A 14688-nucleotide genomic window follows, 5' to 3' on the forward strand; every position below is an offset into this window, starting at 1 on the left:
TTCCTATCTTAAACATAAAAAAAAAATATCTGAAACTCAGACCAGGCACTGGTTGATGATTGTATCCTACAGCTCCTTCAGGATTCAAAGGCCTCTTAATGCAGGCCAGAGAAAGGATTAATAAAAAGATTTATTTTTTTCTTCAACTTCACAGTTAAAACTGCAGGCATTTCAAGGTGTTTTGTGTTTGGACTTTTTGTTTCCTTCCCTTCTGGCAGAGACTTACTTTTTTTTCTGTATCCCTGCAATCTTACCCATCCACAGGAGCCAAACTAACACAGCAAATTGGGTCACAGATTCTTTCAAATTCTCCTTTTGCTATTTCCCTCTAAATGTGGTTAAAAAAAAAAAAAAAAGATGTGGGAGGGGGAGAAGAAAGATTTCCCTCCACTAGGGAACCCTATGAAATAATCATGGGGATACCCTATATTTCACTATTTCAGCAGCAACTTGAGGAAGAGAGGAAGGTTAAAAAAAACCCCAAAAGTATAAGAAAAGAGAAAAGCTGATTTTTGTTACTTTCAGCAGTGCTCTCCTTCCCCTGAATTTTGTAAAAAACTAGCTTATCTTTTATTTCTTTGAGGTTTTTCTCCTCCTAAATGGCAGTTTGACCAGTTCTAAAACCTACCCTGAATTTCAGGATGACTTGCTTATATATTTAAAATATATTTTAAAAACCCAGATTCAGGGTTGATCTTTGTTTTAGAAAGAGCAGATGCAGAGCTGAATAGTATTTTTCTCTTTCCTTTCAAGCACTGCTTTGGGTTTTTTTCCTTGCTGTGCTCTGAGAGACCTGGAGACTTGCTATGGGTTGGCCACCCTGTCTGTTTGCTTACCCAATGGTGGAATTCAGAAATCCAGTGATCTCTGAGAACTGGGGCCAGTCAAGCTCATCACTGAAAGCCATGGGGAGATTAGCAAATGATTTCTGAAAGAGAAATTTTTAAATCAACCCGGTTTCACCCTCACAGACACAAAATCCTCTTAGCAAATTTGGACACTTCTTAGCAGGAGCATTAGCCAGACAGCAGCAATTGTAACTACTGCTAATAGTGCTAATTATGTATGCATATACTTTAAAAGCTGGCTTTTGTAAGACAGGAATATGAAGAGATGGAGGAAGAAAAAGCAGAGGAGATATCTGAATTGCAGGTCTTAGCACCCTTTTTTCCTGAAAGAGTCCAAAACTCCTCCTGGAAGAGTCTAAAACTCCTCCTTATGTCAGCAGGTACTTCAGGTGCAGACCCCCAAGGCAGCAGCTGATTTCTCCAGCTTTTGTCCTGCCCAAAGGTGTGTCAGCCTTGGGCATGGGAAGAGATGATAGCGTGATGTCCCCAGGGAATATGGCAAAGGCATAATGTCAAATTCTCTCAAAGCTCCCCTGCCCTCCACAGCAGGGTGAGCTGAGAACACCCGGTCCCCTGAAAACCTCTGCCTGGTCCTCACGAAATTTTGGGGATATTTGGCACTAAAGCAACAGAGTCAGAAAGGCCTCTGAGCGTGGCAGGGACAAGGGAGAAGAACACATCATCTGATATCACCTTCCTGTGCAAATACATGCATCCTTTACCCTTCTCTGTTTTGCTGATATTAGTCCCTAATGCTTTTTTACAGCAACTGCCCCTGTGAAAGCCTCTCTACAGATGCAAGTCATGTCGCACATTTGAAAAACAGTGCCCTGTTCATTTCTATTTTGTTTTCTGAATGTCTCAAAAATCGTGAAATGTTAGGAAAATAGTCTTGATAAATTGTGCCACCTCAGAAGGACAGAATGTGGAGTAAATTTCCAGCTTCTCCTAGTCTGGGGTATGCTTGCAAAGACAAATGTATAAATCCAGTGTGCTCATAAAGAGGAAAAACTGCTGATGAAAAAGGTAATAACCAAAAGAAGGTCAAAACATAAAATCAGAGAACCTACAGCCTGGTTTAATCCATATAATTTATTAGCTTCATTTTCTCTTCAAGCAATTCTGGGGTTTCCTTAAGACCTCCGTGCTATAAACAACAAGCAGGTGGGTAATTCTTTATCCAGGAGGGTCAGAGTAACTGCAAGTAGAGCTAGAATAGAGCTAAATTTTTGTGCTCCCCACCAAGTTCTAATTCCCAGAAAATTATTATTTAGGTGAATGGGAGATATACTTGAGGATATGGGTTGAGTATAAGGGTTTTGACTGTAAGAGAATGGAGGGAGATGCAGAAAAAAGGGAGGAAAGGCAAGTAAAGGGGGGTTGTAGGGGACAGGAAATCCTGAAGCCATGCTCTGAGCAGTCTAATGCACAGCAGATGCCAGTTTAAAGCATGTAACAGCACATTTGACCCACTTACACTACATTAGTCACCAAGGTGAAAAGGGGCCTGTCTTAATTATCTTTCAGTTGTTCTCTCTCTCTCTCTCACATACATATATGTGTCCTCGTGTGTATGTGTACATACATATAAAAAAACAATATTCATTTTTTAGGGCTGCAGGGAAGCATCAAATTTGCCTTCTTCAAATCTGTTAGTTTTGTGTGCAAGCAGGCACTTAATCCAAGGGCACAGCTATGAGCAGAAGTGGAGGGATACAGCATAGTTTGGCCATTTGCAATATTTTCCTCCTCTCAGGTTTGCATTAGAGGTGAGAGAAACAGTCACCTAGCATAGGAAAAAACCCTGCAGATATGATCTCTTATACACGTATATTAAATTATAAAAGAGAAAAGAATGATTTAATACTTTTTAAACAAATCATTTTATGAACAATTCTCTCATTATTTCCCTTTGACACTCCAGAACAATATCTTCATTAGACAAGTACCAGTAATTTTTAACTGTTTGTTTTTTTTCCCCATAAAACTTGGCTTAAATATTAATTTTCCAGAACCTAATTGAGCTGCAAATTGATTTGAAGAGGAACATTTGAGCCCAAAATTATAGTTGGATTTGAAAACTGTATATACATCTAGCACTGACACTGTTCCAGCAAAGCACTTAAGGGCCAGACTTTTGAAGATATTTCAGGTCCAAAGGGTGAAGATGAGTAGTTAATGGAAAATTCAGAAGAGTGCTGAACCTTAAACTCTGCATTGATGTAGTTTGGAAAGTACAGCCTAACAGACTGTGTTGCTTAGTCTCAGATGCAAATGTGTCCCACTCTAGAGGTGCAACTGTGTTGACTTTTAGCATAAAACTCTCTTGAGCACAGCCTTGTTTAAATACCATTCCCTAGACTATTCTGGCTGAGAAACCTACTTCAGCCCACGTGCCAGATTTTAGCAGAGAATCAGTAGAAAATTATTCCAGCCTAGCTTCAAATGCCATATTTTAGCCTCAAATGCTTTAGAGGGGTCTCATTTCAGTGAACATCCTCCTCTCCTAGATGGAGCTACCTTCTCCTACCTTGAAGCACGGGGCAGCCAAAGCCATGGCTGCTGCTGAACACACACGTCAAGCTGTGCTTAAGGTTCAGGGTTGCTGTGGCAGGAGATTTTCAAAATCAGAATACAAAAGGGCACTGGAAATCTAACATTCATACAAGCCTTTAGAAATGTCAATCCTGGAAAATCTGAAATCATTGAGGTGTACCTTAATTTGAAGGAAAAAATGGGTGTTTATTTTTAAATTTATCTTAATGCTGTTCAGATCCTGGTGAGAGTATTAAATACCACAGACAACTTATTATTCTGAGTATACAAATAAGCAAACCTTAAGCTCTTGGTAAAAACACAACCTATCTTTTCTAAAAGCACAAATTGCATTTCTGATCTGTAAAGCTGCAAGGGACAGAGGTTTGAAATTGAAAAAAGTATTACCTTATTTCCCACAAAATGCAATATCTTACTCATGACAGTACTAGCTTAGAGAAACGTGCCTGCATATCACTGGATCTAGAGGAATGCTAGCTAATGTTTTTAAAAAGAATTTCACACATCAAACTCGTGGTTTTTTCTAGTGGTGCAAAAAAGAAGTCAGTAGGATAAGTGTTCAGGACATCCTGAATCTACATTTAAAGAAACGATGAATTCTGCTAATAGGAAATAAATAATATGAAACCGGTACTTTAATGATATCTGAGAACCCCTTGAGTTTGTGGGCAACAGTGTATCTACTACACTATGGATAAATGTAAGATTTATTTTTCTCTTTATTCCGCAACAAAATAGAGATCCAACAGTTTTAAATTGCATCTTTCTAGAAAGGGTATTATTTCCATCACATTTATAAATATAGCGTTTTTACCTCAAAATAAAAATGTCTCTAAAATAAGATATGAAAGTTGCTTCTATTCCAGACATACAACAGAAAAATGCTGTAATTAGTATCTATTTGGAATTCAATTGTAAGCAGATGGACAGAGCAGCAGGAGCACAATATCCATCGCTAGACATACCAGTGTTTTCAATATAAGCTTTCTGCAAAAAAACCTCTACCTCAAAAAACCCTCAATACTTCTTCTGCTTTGCTAAACCTTATAAAGTGCATGTCTACTGCATTACACTCCATTTTTAGCGTCCAAATTTTCAGGTTAGAGGGATGAACATTCAGCTCAATTCTTGCTGAAACCCTTAAAAGAAAAGTCTGGCAAACCCAAGAGCTGTTGATAACCAGAAAGCCAAAATAAAGTTGACTCAACACCTTCTTAGAGATGTACAATTCTCTTTGTGTAAGGTACCTGTGACTGCCCCTTCATAGGAAAGTGTGGGTTTCTTTTGGTTGTTTGGTTTGTTTGTTTGATTGTTTGTTTCAACTGCAGAAATAGCATGCTTGAGCTGCAATTTTCAAAGGTGTTTCCACCTCATAATGGGTATTTTCCACACCAAGTAATGTCTCCATAGGCTCTTTGTGGGAAGAACACACTCTGAGAGGGATGCTAACTGTGTATGTGACTGGCTCCTAAGCAAGGGTTCTGGAAATAGCACTGGAAAACAAGAGTGCCCTCTCTGATATTTAGCATGCCAGAGGACTTGATGTGGGAAAAGCAAATGATGCAACTTGATGCCTCCCTTGCAGCATGAGATGTATCTTATAAATAAGCATGTCCCCCTGCACCAGATTACACTGGGGGTTATGACCCTTACATGGCACAGCTAAGAGGGCAGTAAATTCCTAATTAGACCAGGAAATCAAAAATCCAATTTATAGCATCTTCCCAAAAATGCTCTTCAAGTCAATGGCATGGACATATGAATTCCAAAGCTGTTCATCCTAAGTACCCACCTTGTCACCCCCATGTTGAATATCCAGCTACCCAAACAACATCCTGAGTGAATTTCTCATTCACATTCTCTTTCTTTCCTTACTCATCATAGCCTCTCCTCTGGAAGGCAGACTATGTGCAGCAAAATCAAAAAACAACCATTTCATTAAGAGGCAGAGCCTCTTAATGAAATACTCAGCATCTCTCCCAAAAAATTATTTCTGCACCTAATTAGCTTTAAAACTGGAATTAACAGCTGCCACTAATGTAGTGCTGATCAGCAGATGGGCCCACAGCATTGTTACCAAGTGCAAATTTTACTTTATACTCGTATGTGTAAATTTTACTTTACACTTCTATGTGTAAACCTGTAAAAGGATAAACATGAATAAGAAATATGTGAAATATAGAAAACAAATGAAATAAATAAGTAAAAATATAGAAAAATATTAAAGTAATAAAATAATATGCTGAATAAATCTGAATTAACAGGCACACAACTTTTTCGTGTACATAAGATCTGGACAGGGCAGGGGCAAGGAAGTGCTACTTGAAATTCCATGTAGAGGTTTGAGATTCCATTGAAATGGAAATTAAAGCTTTGAACTTACTCTAGTATTGACTGTGGATAAAATCATTTGAGAAACTAATATTTTTATATGTCTTATAAAAGACATTTTGGCAGAATCAAAGACAAAGTGTCTTGAGTTAGACAACACAAGGGAACAGCAGGTATACAAAGCTGATGCCATATCCTCTCCTTTCCAAGGCCTAACTTCAAATTCTTGCTGTGGTCACAGATTAAAGATGTTTCCTGTAAGATTAGGACACAGACTTTCTGCACTCTCTCTGGTCACAAAACCATCCCTGGATGTGCTTCAAAATTCTCCTTGAGGGAAGCCTTGTACTGAAAAATCACTGAAGCCAGTTAATTTGTTAATTAAGCCTAGAGATGAAGGATATTTGCCAATGGCATTTAATACAACACAAGAGACAACAGTATTGCACCTTCAGAACCCCAAGGCTGTTAAATTGCTGCTGTTGACATTCTCCACAGAGAAAGCAAGACTCAGAGGACAAGAAAAAGGAAGAGGCAGTGGTAAAGTCTGAATTAGTTCAGAAATGGTATTTCTAGCACTTTTGTGCTCAGGTGACAACTTTCGCACTCATGGTGAGCTCCAAATTAAATAACTTTTACTTTTGCTAGATTTTAATCACAGATAATAGTTTTTATACAACTGAGATCTCTGTATGTCTGCATTAATATTTAGCAGAGGTAGTTTTGCCAGGTTGGTAGGAAAGCTTGGAAATTGTCCTAGAAAAAACTGGTTGTTTCCTATCCCAAACCTCACAAATACTTTTTAGGCCTTACACAGAGTGCACCAGTTCCCTACCCATGCGAGCTGCTCTACACTGCTCTGCTGTCACTCATCACAGTAACAAAGAGCCTCCAAAACTCACTTTTGTAATCTGCATTCCAGCTCCCAACCTTGAAGCTTGTGCCTTGGCATGCTATTAGTAAACCTTGACCCATTCAGCTGATGGCTCAGCAAGCTTCAAGCAAAATAAATTCTTTCTAAATCTTCATTACAGTGATAATAAAATGCTGACATAGTCTAAAACTGGTCTTGCCTACATGGCTTTACTACCAGTGTTACTGTCAGAACCATCTTCACCATCAGTATTATGATCATCTTTATTAGATAATCTCAATTATCGTTAGTGCTAATTTATTATGTTCCTCATCAGCTCTGTCATCAGTGTCATTCATCTAATTGTTGCTCATAAGCATTTAACAAAGAAAAACAATGGCTAATCTGCAACATTTAAATCAGCTCTGGGAGCAAAAGTGGAAAAAACCCCATGAAACTCTCAGACCTCCTACAGCACCGCAACCACTAACAGTCTGGAAAAAGAATTGTTCTCCAGAAAATGTCTGCAACCTTATTCTACAGATGCCAGTGGATGAGTAGAAGGTTTTCATCAGGAAAGGTGGGCAGTGATGATCTATCTGCTCACCCCTGTGCAATAGACCCTTGTGCAGAGAAGGACAAGGTACAGTCCTCCCTGCCTAGGGACTGACAGCACTCCAGGATAGGAGACAACAGTGAAGGTCAGGAACATATAATTTATGTGCATTTATCTCCACCCCATAATTGCAGTTTTCTGGAATGATCTTTTCCTCTCAATTATTTCATTATATGCCAGTGAACTGCAACAGTCTCAGTACAGTTCACAGCCAGGTGCATTTTGTTGAAAACAGCAAATGCTGGGATACCACCCAAGGATAGACATCAGTGTGGCAGTGATATTTTATGGTCACAGGAACTTTTCCCTTAAGGACAAATCTATTATAAATACTTGGATGATCCACAAACACCTGCGAATACATTTTTTCAACAATCCTCAAAAACAGGACACTGGAGATGTGAACTTATTTCACATATGCCACAGGATGAGGCAAAACAATCCAGGGCACATCATTTCAAAGCCACATTCCTAAAGCAGAAATTCCCCAGCTGTCAGTGGGGTCACTTCTGCAAGCGCTCTCACAGCAAGGAGCCATTCCAACCAGCCTGCTAATGGAAGGTCTGATCCCACAGACAGCACGGGTCTCCTTGAGCCGCAGGCACGTGCGTGGAAAGCCAGATGTCCTGGTTTGTGTCTCTGGCACAGCACCAGGACACTGCAGCCAAACTCTTCCCTGACCCATTTGCACAGATGTCGGAGGAGCGGTGGTAGCACAGGGCTGTGCTTTTTTATCTTCATAGGAGCAGATGCGGGAGGGGACTGATACACGTGAGACCATAACTACAAATTCCAGTGCAGTGAAGCATTTTGCACTTGTTTCCCCTTGGCAACCTGCAGCACAGCAGAGAAAGCAAGCAGCAATCAGTGGTTTTTGGGGAGCTGAATGTGACTCCTCACCGCTGACATCTGCGTGACGGTCATCCACTCGGGAGGGATGTGGAAGTGCGCGCCGGCCGAATCTCCCAGGAGCACGACCCCTTTCGAGTCTGCACCTGATGGATGCATTTTGTTAGTCACATGGGCAGGAAGAGCAAACTGAGACCGAGTTTGGAGAGTGCTTAAAGAGGAACAGCAGTAGCAGCTGATGGAGTCACAGGGTGACTGACTACACCACTCTTCACGTGGCTTAAATGTTCAGACACTGCAATAGGATTTTCACTCCATCTGCAGCAGAAACCATCTAACAGGCATTTGCCAACAACCCTAGAGAAACAGCTGGGGACTGGGCATGAAAAACAGGGGGAGGTCTTGCTAATCGGAAAAGAATCCTGGTTGTGTTAAAATTGTGTGTTATTTCAGCAGAGGTTCTGCTGTGCAGACAGTGTTTATTTTTACTATTCATAGATTATGCATTAAAAAGTACTTAAACATTTAGGGAAATCGGATTACTCAGAAAATTGCTCAAAGCTCCTTATAACAGAACTGGGTGGTGGATGTGCTACTCATGAGTATTTCTGCTAGAGCAATCTGTCTGGTTTATAATTAATGTCGCTTAACATTTGTAGATTAGCCTTTCATCTAAAAATGTTGAGGAGTCTTGCCAGGCAATGGTTCATCCCCAGGATACTGATTTCAGTGTAAGGTGAGGTGAGTGGCAACTGCAGTCACTGCTGGTTTGTGAGGCTTTTACTAGTGCAAGGTGGACACACAGGCACCCACCCACATCACGGTCAGGCAGATCAGCTGATGCCTTCACTTCACCCCTTTAAGGCCTTCTCTGGAAAAAAATGTATCTTTTTTTGGCAAGAGGTAAAACTGGACAAATGTAAATGTTAAGCTGCTTCCCTAAATCTCAAAGATATTAGTCTGGGTTAGACTTCAGGCACCAGAGAAGATGCAGAGGTGCCATCTCAGCTTGCTGCTGTCCCTGATCTATGTATTCAGCTTCATTTCTGAGCTGACTTTTAACAGGAAATTACCAGCAGCCTGTATTTTTCAAGTTTCATCTTTACCCATCCTCAAGATTAAAAAAACCTCAATAATTTAGCTTTTTTTTCATGTTATAAAGCCTGTTGTCTTTCCCTTGCCTCGTGAATGTGCAAATACTGAAATATTTATAAAATTAAGACACATAGTTTCTTGTATTGACTCTAATGATTTACCTTTGCAGAATTTCTCCTCATAGGGAATTCCATCTTTTGGATCCACACCCTGTTGGAGAAGAGAAAGGGTAGGTGCTATCTAGCACCTGAAGAATGGCAGTGCAAAACAGAGGCTGACAATTTAGTTGTTTTTGAATGTTTGCCTGCAGGAGGCACTGCATCATAATAATGATGTTTTCCATTACATTATTTCAGTAAGTATGTGTACATTTAAATTAATAATCTAAGCTATAATTTAAACAACCATAAGCATCAATAAACAAACTTAATATCAGCTAATAAAACCATAATAAATAAGAAAGAAACATTTGTAAACTGAATCAAAGACTAAAGAGGACAAAAGCGAAGCAGCAATCAGGAAGACACAACTTCATTTACTTACCCATATGCCATTGCAGTTAGAGTCACTTTCTGCATCCCAATTATCAGGACTAAAATGGAGACACAAAGGATAAGCAATGTCACCAAAAAAATTGGGAAATCAGGTCCCCAGTGATATTTTTCACAAAGATTATAAAGGAATTAGAAATTCATTTCTGCATGGAAGGGTAGGGTTTTTCCCCCTTTGGATCTAGGAGGGGCAATTTTTTGTAGCAAAATGCAAACGCAAAATGTTATATTAAATTAAAGTTAATACTGGAAGTTGCTGAATAAAACTTATCCTTTTAGTCAGTGGCACCTCTGGTCTGCCTAACCAATTTTTTCTGCAGATGCTTCAGAGAAAGGAAAGAAATGCATGCACCACCCCTGCAAATGAGTCCCATCCCCGGTCTTGATCACCCCCTCTTGTCTCACTCACAGTGAAATCAAGCAACAAGCAGTGATGTGCTGTCTAAGAGTATGGTCAAAACAAAACTTGGAGCTCACTTCTCTCAAAGCCACAATTAATAAGAAGCCTTTAAAATAATTAAAATCTTTACCGCCTGCCAGGGTACACGGTTGTGTTTTTGTCATCGCAGTCTCTGCCTCGCCAGTGATAGCCCCTCAATGTCTAAAGGCCAGGAGAAACACGCAGATAGGACAGCCATTATTACTCATGCACTTTTAATTTAAAATATCTAAAATGAGAATCTAACTCAAGGTGTAGGAATAAAACCTGGTAAACAGGTTGTATTCCAGAGTCCCTTTGCTAAGCTTTAATAAGTGACACCTAGCATGCTTTGGTGCAGAAATAAGACAAGCTGGCAATTTATTTTTCTTGTTTAATATGACTTTACTTCACCTCTTATTAATTCAGTAAACAACCACTCAGCAGCAGAGCAATTTGCTTCTGCAGGGAGCACAGTTTTATGTGTGCATTTCCCCAGGTGGCACACATGAATGATTGCTTTTTCATCCAGGAAAAAAACCCAGCATTTTATGACAAAAAACCCTTCCATTCATTTTATTCCTATACCTATTTTCACATGAATGGATAAGGCTTTGCAAAAAGTAGGAGGAATCCCAGAGACATCCTCATTATCAAGGGATTACTGTACCAAAGGAAAGGCTTTGCTTACTGGGAAAGTACTAAATTTATCTCCATCAAAATCTTCAAAAGGCAGTTTATTTCTTAGAACACTGTAAAAAAACAAAAACAAAACCCATAGTGTTAACATATGGAAGGGAATCTATTAAGAAAGTGAAAAACACAGTGAAGTGTACAGAACAGATAATGACTGGCATGATATTCACTGCTCTGTATTCTGTTGTGGCTCTGTTCTTGTACTTCAGCAAAGTGATCCTGCCCAAAAGAGCAAATTCTTTATTTCAATATCCGCTGACTGAGCTCGGGAGGTGAGGCTGGTGGATTCCTGTATGGCTTCAATGTCAAACCTGCAGTCTCTAAAACAAACCAAGACAACAAATCTGTGGTAAAATGTTGGGGTTTTTTGGTTGGTAGGTTTTGTTTTGGGTGTTTGGTTTTTTTTTAGCTACAGAAAGAGGAAATTAAAAAAAACAAAGAAGGTGAGAGAGAGAGTGCATGAGGGAGGGATCAGAAAAGCTGAGTTGAGCCCCTGCAATCCAACATATGATATGCAATTTCATTCCCATTTCCACTGTCTGAACTCACAGGGCTCAAACTCAGCTTTTGTGTCCTGACTAACAGTTCAAAAGACACTTGCAAGATTTTTCATGTCAATCAACCCATTCCAAACAAACTCCTGATATTTGCAGTTTCAATTAAATGAGCAGAAATAGGTGAGTAAAGTTAGTCTTGGCAGTTGAATCAGTCAAATATACAGCTGTTAATCCTGATTTATTCTTAGACCTGCTCGAGTATTCCTCCAAGTCATTGGAGTACATTGACAAATATGCTTTACAACTAATTGACCAGCTCATGTCCTTGGCTTTTCTTAGAAACTGACTCAAAGCCAGCACTGTCATGAGTTGTTTTTCCTGGATGCCATCCACCTGACTTTCTTAAACACCTTGGGATTGTTCTATGCTTCACAACTGACATTAAATTCATGTTCCTCACAGAGTTATGAAGGTGCTGGTGGCTTTCCTGCACTGAGACATAGGCACCAAAACTGGGTGAACAAATGAAATGAAGAAGTTTTTTGGGGTCAAAAAATCTCAGGAGAAAGGTAGCTTCCTCTTGGAGATGTCACATCTGTGAGTGTGTCACATATTTGAGCTCTGGGATGTGCTAAAAATGAGCAAATGGTTTAAACACTAAAACAACCCCAAGGATCCCTGTGAAGAATATTACTTACCTGAACTCTTGTGTAAGCCCCTTCTGTACTACCTAGATAATGGTTTTATAAAGGAAACCAACATGAGTAAAGTATGGGAAGCTCTGTTAGCTAAGGATGACATTTGAAGGAAGCAAATTTACCACGTTCTGTTTCTGGTTAAGGACTGAAAATGTATACATACTATTTCATCTTCTCACACAGGTTAGCCAGAAGAGGAAATGCACATACACTTGAGAACCCCATGAAGCTTTTCTGGAGAGGAAGAAAAATAAAAGCAGATGGATGCATTAGTTCACAGAGGTGGTGCAGTTTGGGATATTAAGTGTCAGTAAATTACAGATCTAAACCATGTATTTTCAGCCTAGAAACATTCAAAAATTCCAGGATGCTACATGCCAGAGGATTTAGACCTGACACAGCAGTCAAGGATTAAGGCTGAGCATTTTACAAGCCAACTGTTCTTGCTTTCAAAGACCTTTCCTCAAAAAGGAAAGAAAAGTTCTGGACTTCTCTCTGTCTTCTCTCATGAAAGCAATTTTTTTATTATTATTCTTTGTAAAAAACACTGTTCTCATGTTTGGTAAACATGATGGCACCTGACACAGTGCAAAACTAGTGAAAGCCATGCTCTTGGAGCCATGAGTCTGGTTTCTACATCCCAAAGGCCAGGGATGACTCCAAGAAGAGGAGAAACAAGAGGATCCGGGTTGTGCATAGAATACTTCTTGATTTTTTTAAATGAGATTTTTACCTGGAAATCTAGATTTTATCTTGGCCAAACCTGTAACATGTAAAAGACAGCTGCTGCTAGAAAAAGTCCTTCAACATTAGTAGCCCATAACCTTGGGCCAATCCAGTTGATATTCCAGGTAGCCAGGAAGCTTCAGAAGCTGAAAGAGACCTTTCTGATGAATTGTGCTGCATGGGCAATTAATCCCACAAACATGCTGCTCATGTGGCTTCACTGTAAGTTCAGTTGGTCTTGAAACACTGTGTGCTCAAGTGGTCTCTAAATGCAGAGGGGTAATTGGTGCACAGCCTAATTCTCTGTATTCACTGAGGCTACATTTACCATGTAAATATGGAGCAGATGGGCATTCTCATAACTTTATGAAAAGAAGGGTAATCGTTTATACAGACATGACACTTGAAATCTCTGTCCTTGGACCTCATGTTACATACTTCATATACACAGAAAAAAAAGAGTTAAGGTAGCCCTCAACCTAGTGATATTACAACCCATGCCCAATGTGAAACAGGAGCTCAGATACAGCTCAGGAGAGGCCAGTGGGAGGATGCTACACACCATGTGGGTCTATAACCCCAAAAAGGATGGTAAGGGAGACAAGAAACCTGAAAAAAAAGCCACCAATTAACTCACACTCAAATGAAAAAGCTTTAGTCACACTGGCCTGGAAGGGGAGGAGGTACTGGTGGAGTGAAAGGAGAAACCAGAACACAACCACAGAAGAATTGGGGAGAAAAAGCCAAAAGCAGCCCGGAGGTGGGGCCTTTCCTTAGGCTGAAAGGCCAGCCTGGCCCCACTGCTGCACCTCCAGTTGCCCTCTTCACTTCCCCATCCCTCTGCACCTCTGTATTCAAGCTATTGGCTGCCTTAGGGCTGTGTTCTGCAGCATGGCTGGGACACAGGCCCCCTTTTTGCTCTGTGTGTATGGTCAGGTGGGAAGAGAGCATAAGAGGTGCACAGACAGGATGCCAGCTTTCCTCAAAGTGATTTGCAAACCTATGTACACTTCCTGGAAAGAGGAAAATCACTTTCCTCCCTCCTTCATGTAGGACTAATCCTGCCAACAGAAGCATCAGAGACTCTTTAAGCCTTCCATCAGGCTGAGATTTGCAGGGTCTTCATCTGAGCTGTCAGGTTTTCACTTCAGCCTAAGTCACAATATGCAGAGCTTTTGAAGTTAAGGCACCTGGAGCCAAAACTGCACCAGAAAGACAAACTACAGGGCTTGCAAAAGATAAATACATAAATAAACCCTCCTTTTATTCTGCTCACAGACTGCGCTAAAAGTTTACCCTTTGCTGTAAACAGAATAAAACCTTTCCTACCTTTTTCTCAGCTAGTCTTTTGAAAACTCTTGCTGACTTGCTCTCCATTGGTTTCAAAGGAAGGTTATTCTGCAGTCCCAAAAACTGCCCAGCTTTGGTGGGGGTGGATGCATGATGAAGACCTGGCAATGCTGTGGGTGTTGCTGAGGACCAGCTGCAGCAGCATTCCGAAGCCCAGCAGCCTCTGGCTCCACAGCCTTTGTATTCCCACAGCAGGTGGGACAGTGAGATGTGGAGGTAATGCTTCAGCTCTGCTTGGCATCATGCAGGAGAGAGGCTCATCTGCTCTTTGAGGGTTTCTTGGGCTACTCTCAAAAGGTAAGGAATACAGATATCAAAAAAAGAGGGAATCTTTGTGGGTCCTTCCCAGCAGAGACAGGCTACAATTGCAGCATGAGTTGTTGACAGAAGATGGACTACTTGCCCCTGTGTAACACGAGTGGGTGGGCAGGAGATCAGCTTATGCCCTCTGCCTGTCAGTTTGCTTTGGGCTCCTTCCATGGCTTCCCATTTGTCCCACTGCCAGGCTGTGACTTGCAGGGACCTCATAGTCACGACAGGATTGTACAAATGATGCCTGCTCTCATTAAATGACAGAACTCTAATCACCATTCTTTCATTACTA

The 14688-nt window shown here is 40.5% G+C and overlaps 1 protein-coding gene across 2 annotated transcripts in view; it reads right to left on the reverse strand.

Annotated features, from left to right (window-relative positions):
- The window catches only part of AOAH (acyloxyacyl hydrolase), a 73563-nt gene that overhangs the window by 28430 nt on the left and 30445 nt on the right, over positions 1 to 14688 (reverse strand). For both annotated transcript variants that reach the window (XM_058832278.1, XM_058832277.1), the window contains exons 7-13: positions 12172 to 12242; positions 10809 to 10869; positions 10230 to 10300; positions 9692 to 9740; positions 9310 to 9358; positions 8105 to 8199; positions 837 to 928 (exon numbers count right to left, since the gene is read on the reverse strand). In XM_058832278.1, the coding sequence (XP_058688261.1) occupies positions 837 to 928; positions 8105 to 8199; positions 9310 to 9358; positions 9692 to 9740; positions 10230 to 10300; positions 10809 to 10869; positions 12172 to 12242 (488 nt within the window). The remainder of the gene's footprint in view (positions 1 to 836; positions 929 to 8104; positions 8200 to 9309; positions 9359 to 9691; positions 9741 to 10229; positions 10301 to 10808; positions 10870 to 12171; positions 12243 to 14688) is intronic.

The sequence above is a fragment of the Poecile atricapillus genome, chromosome 2, assembly GCF_030490865.1.
Source record: "Poecile atricapillus isolate bPoeAtr1 chromosome 2, bPoeAtr1.hap1, whole genome shotgun sequence".
Classification (NCBI taxonomy): Eukaryota; Metazoa; Chordata; class Aves; order Passeriformes; family Paridae; genus Poecile; species Poecile atricapillus.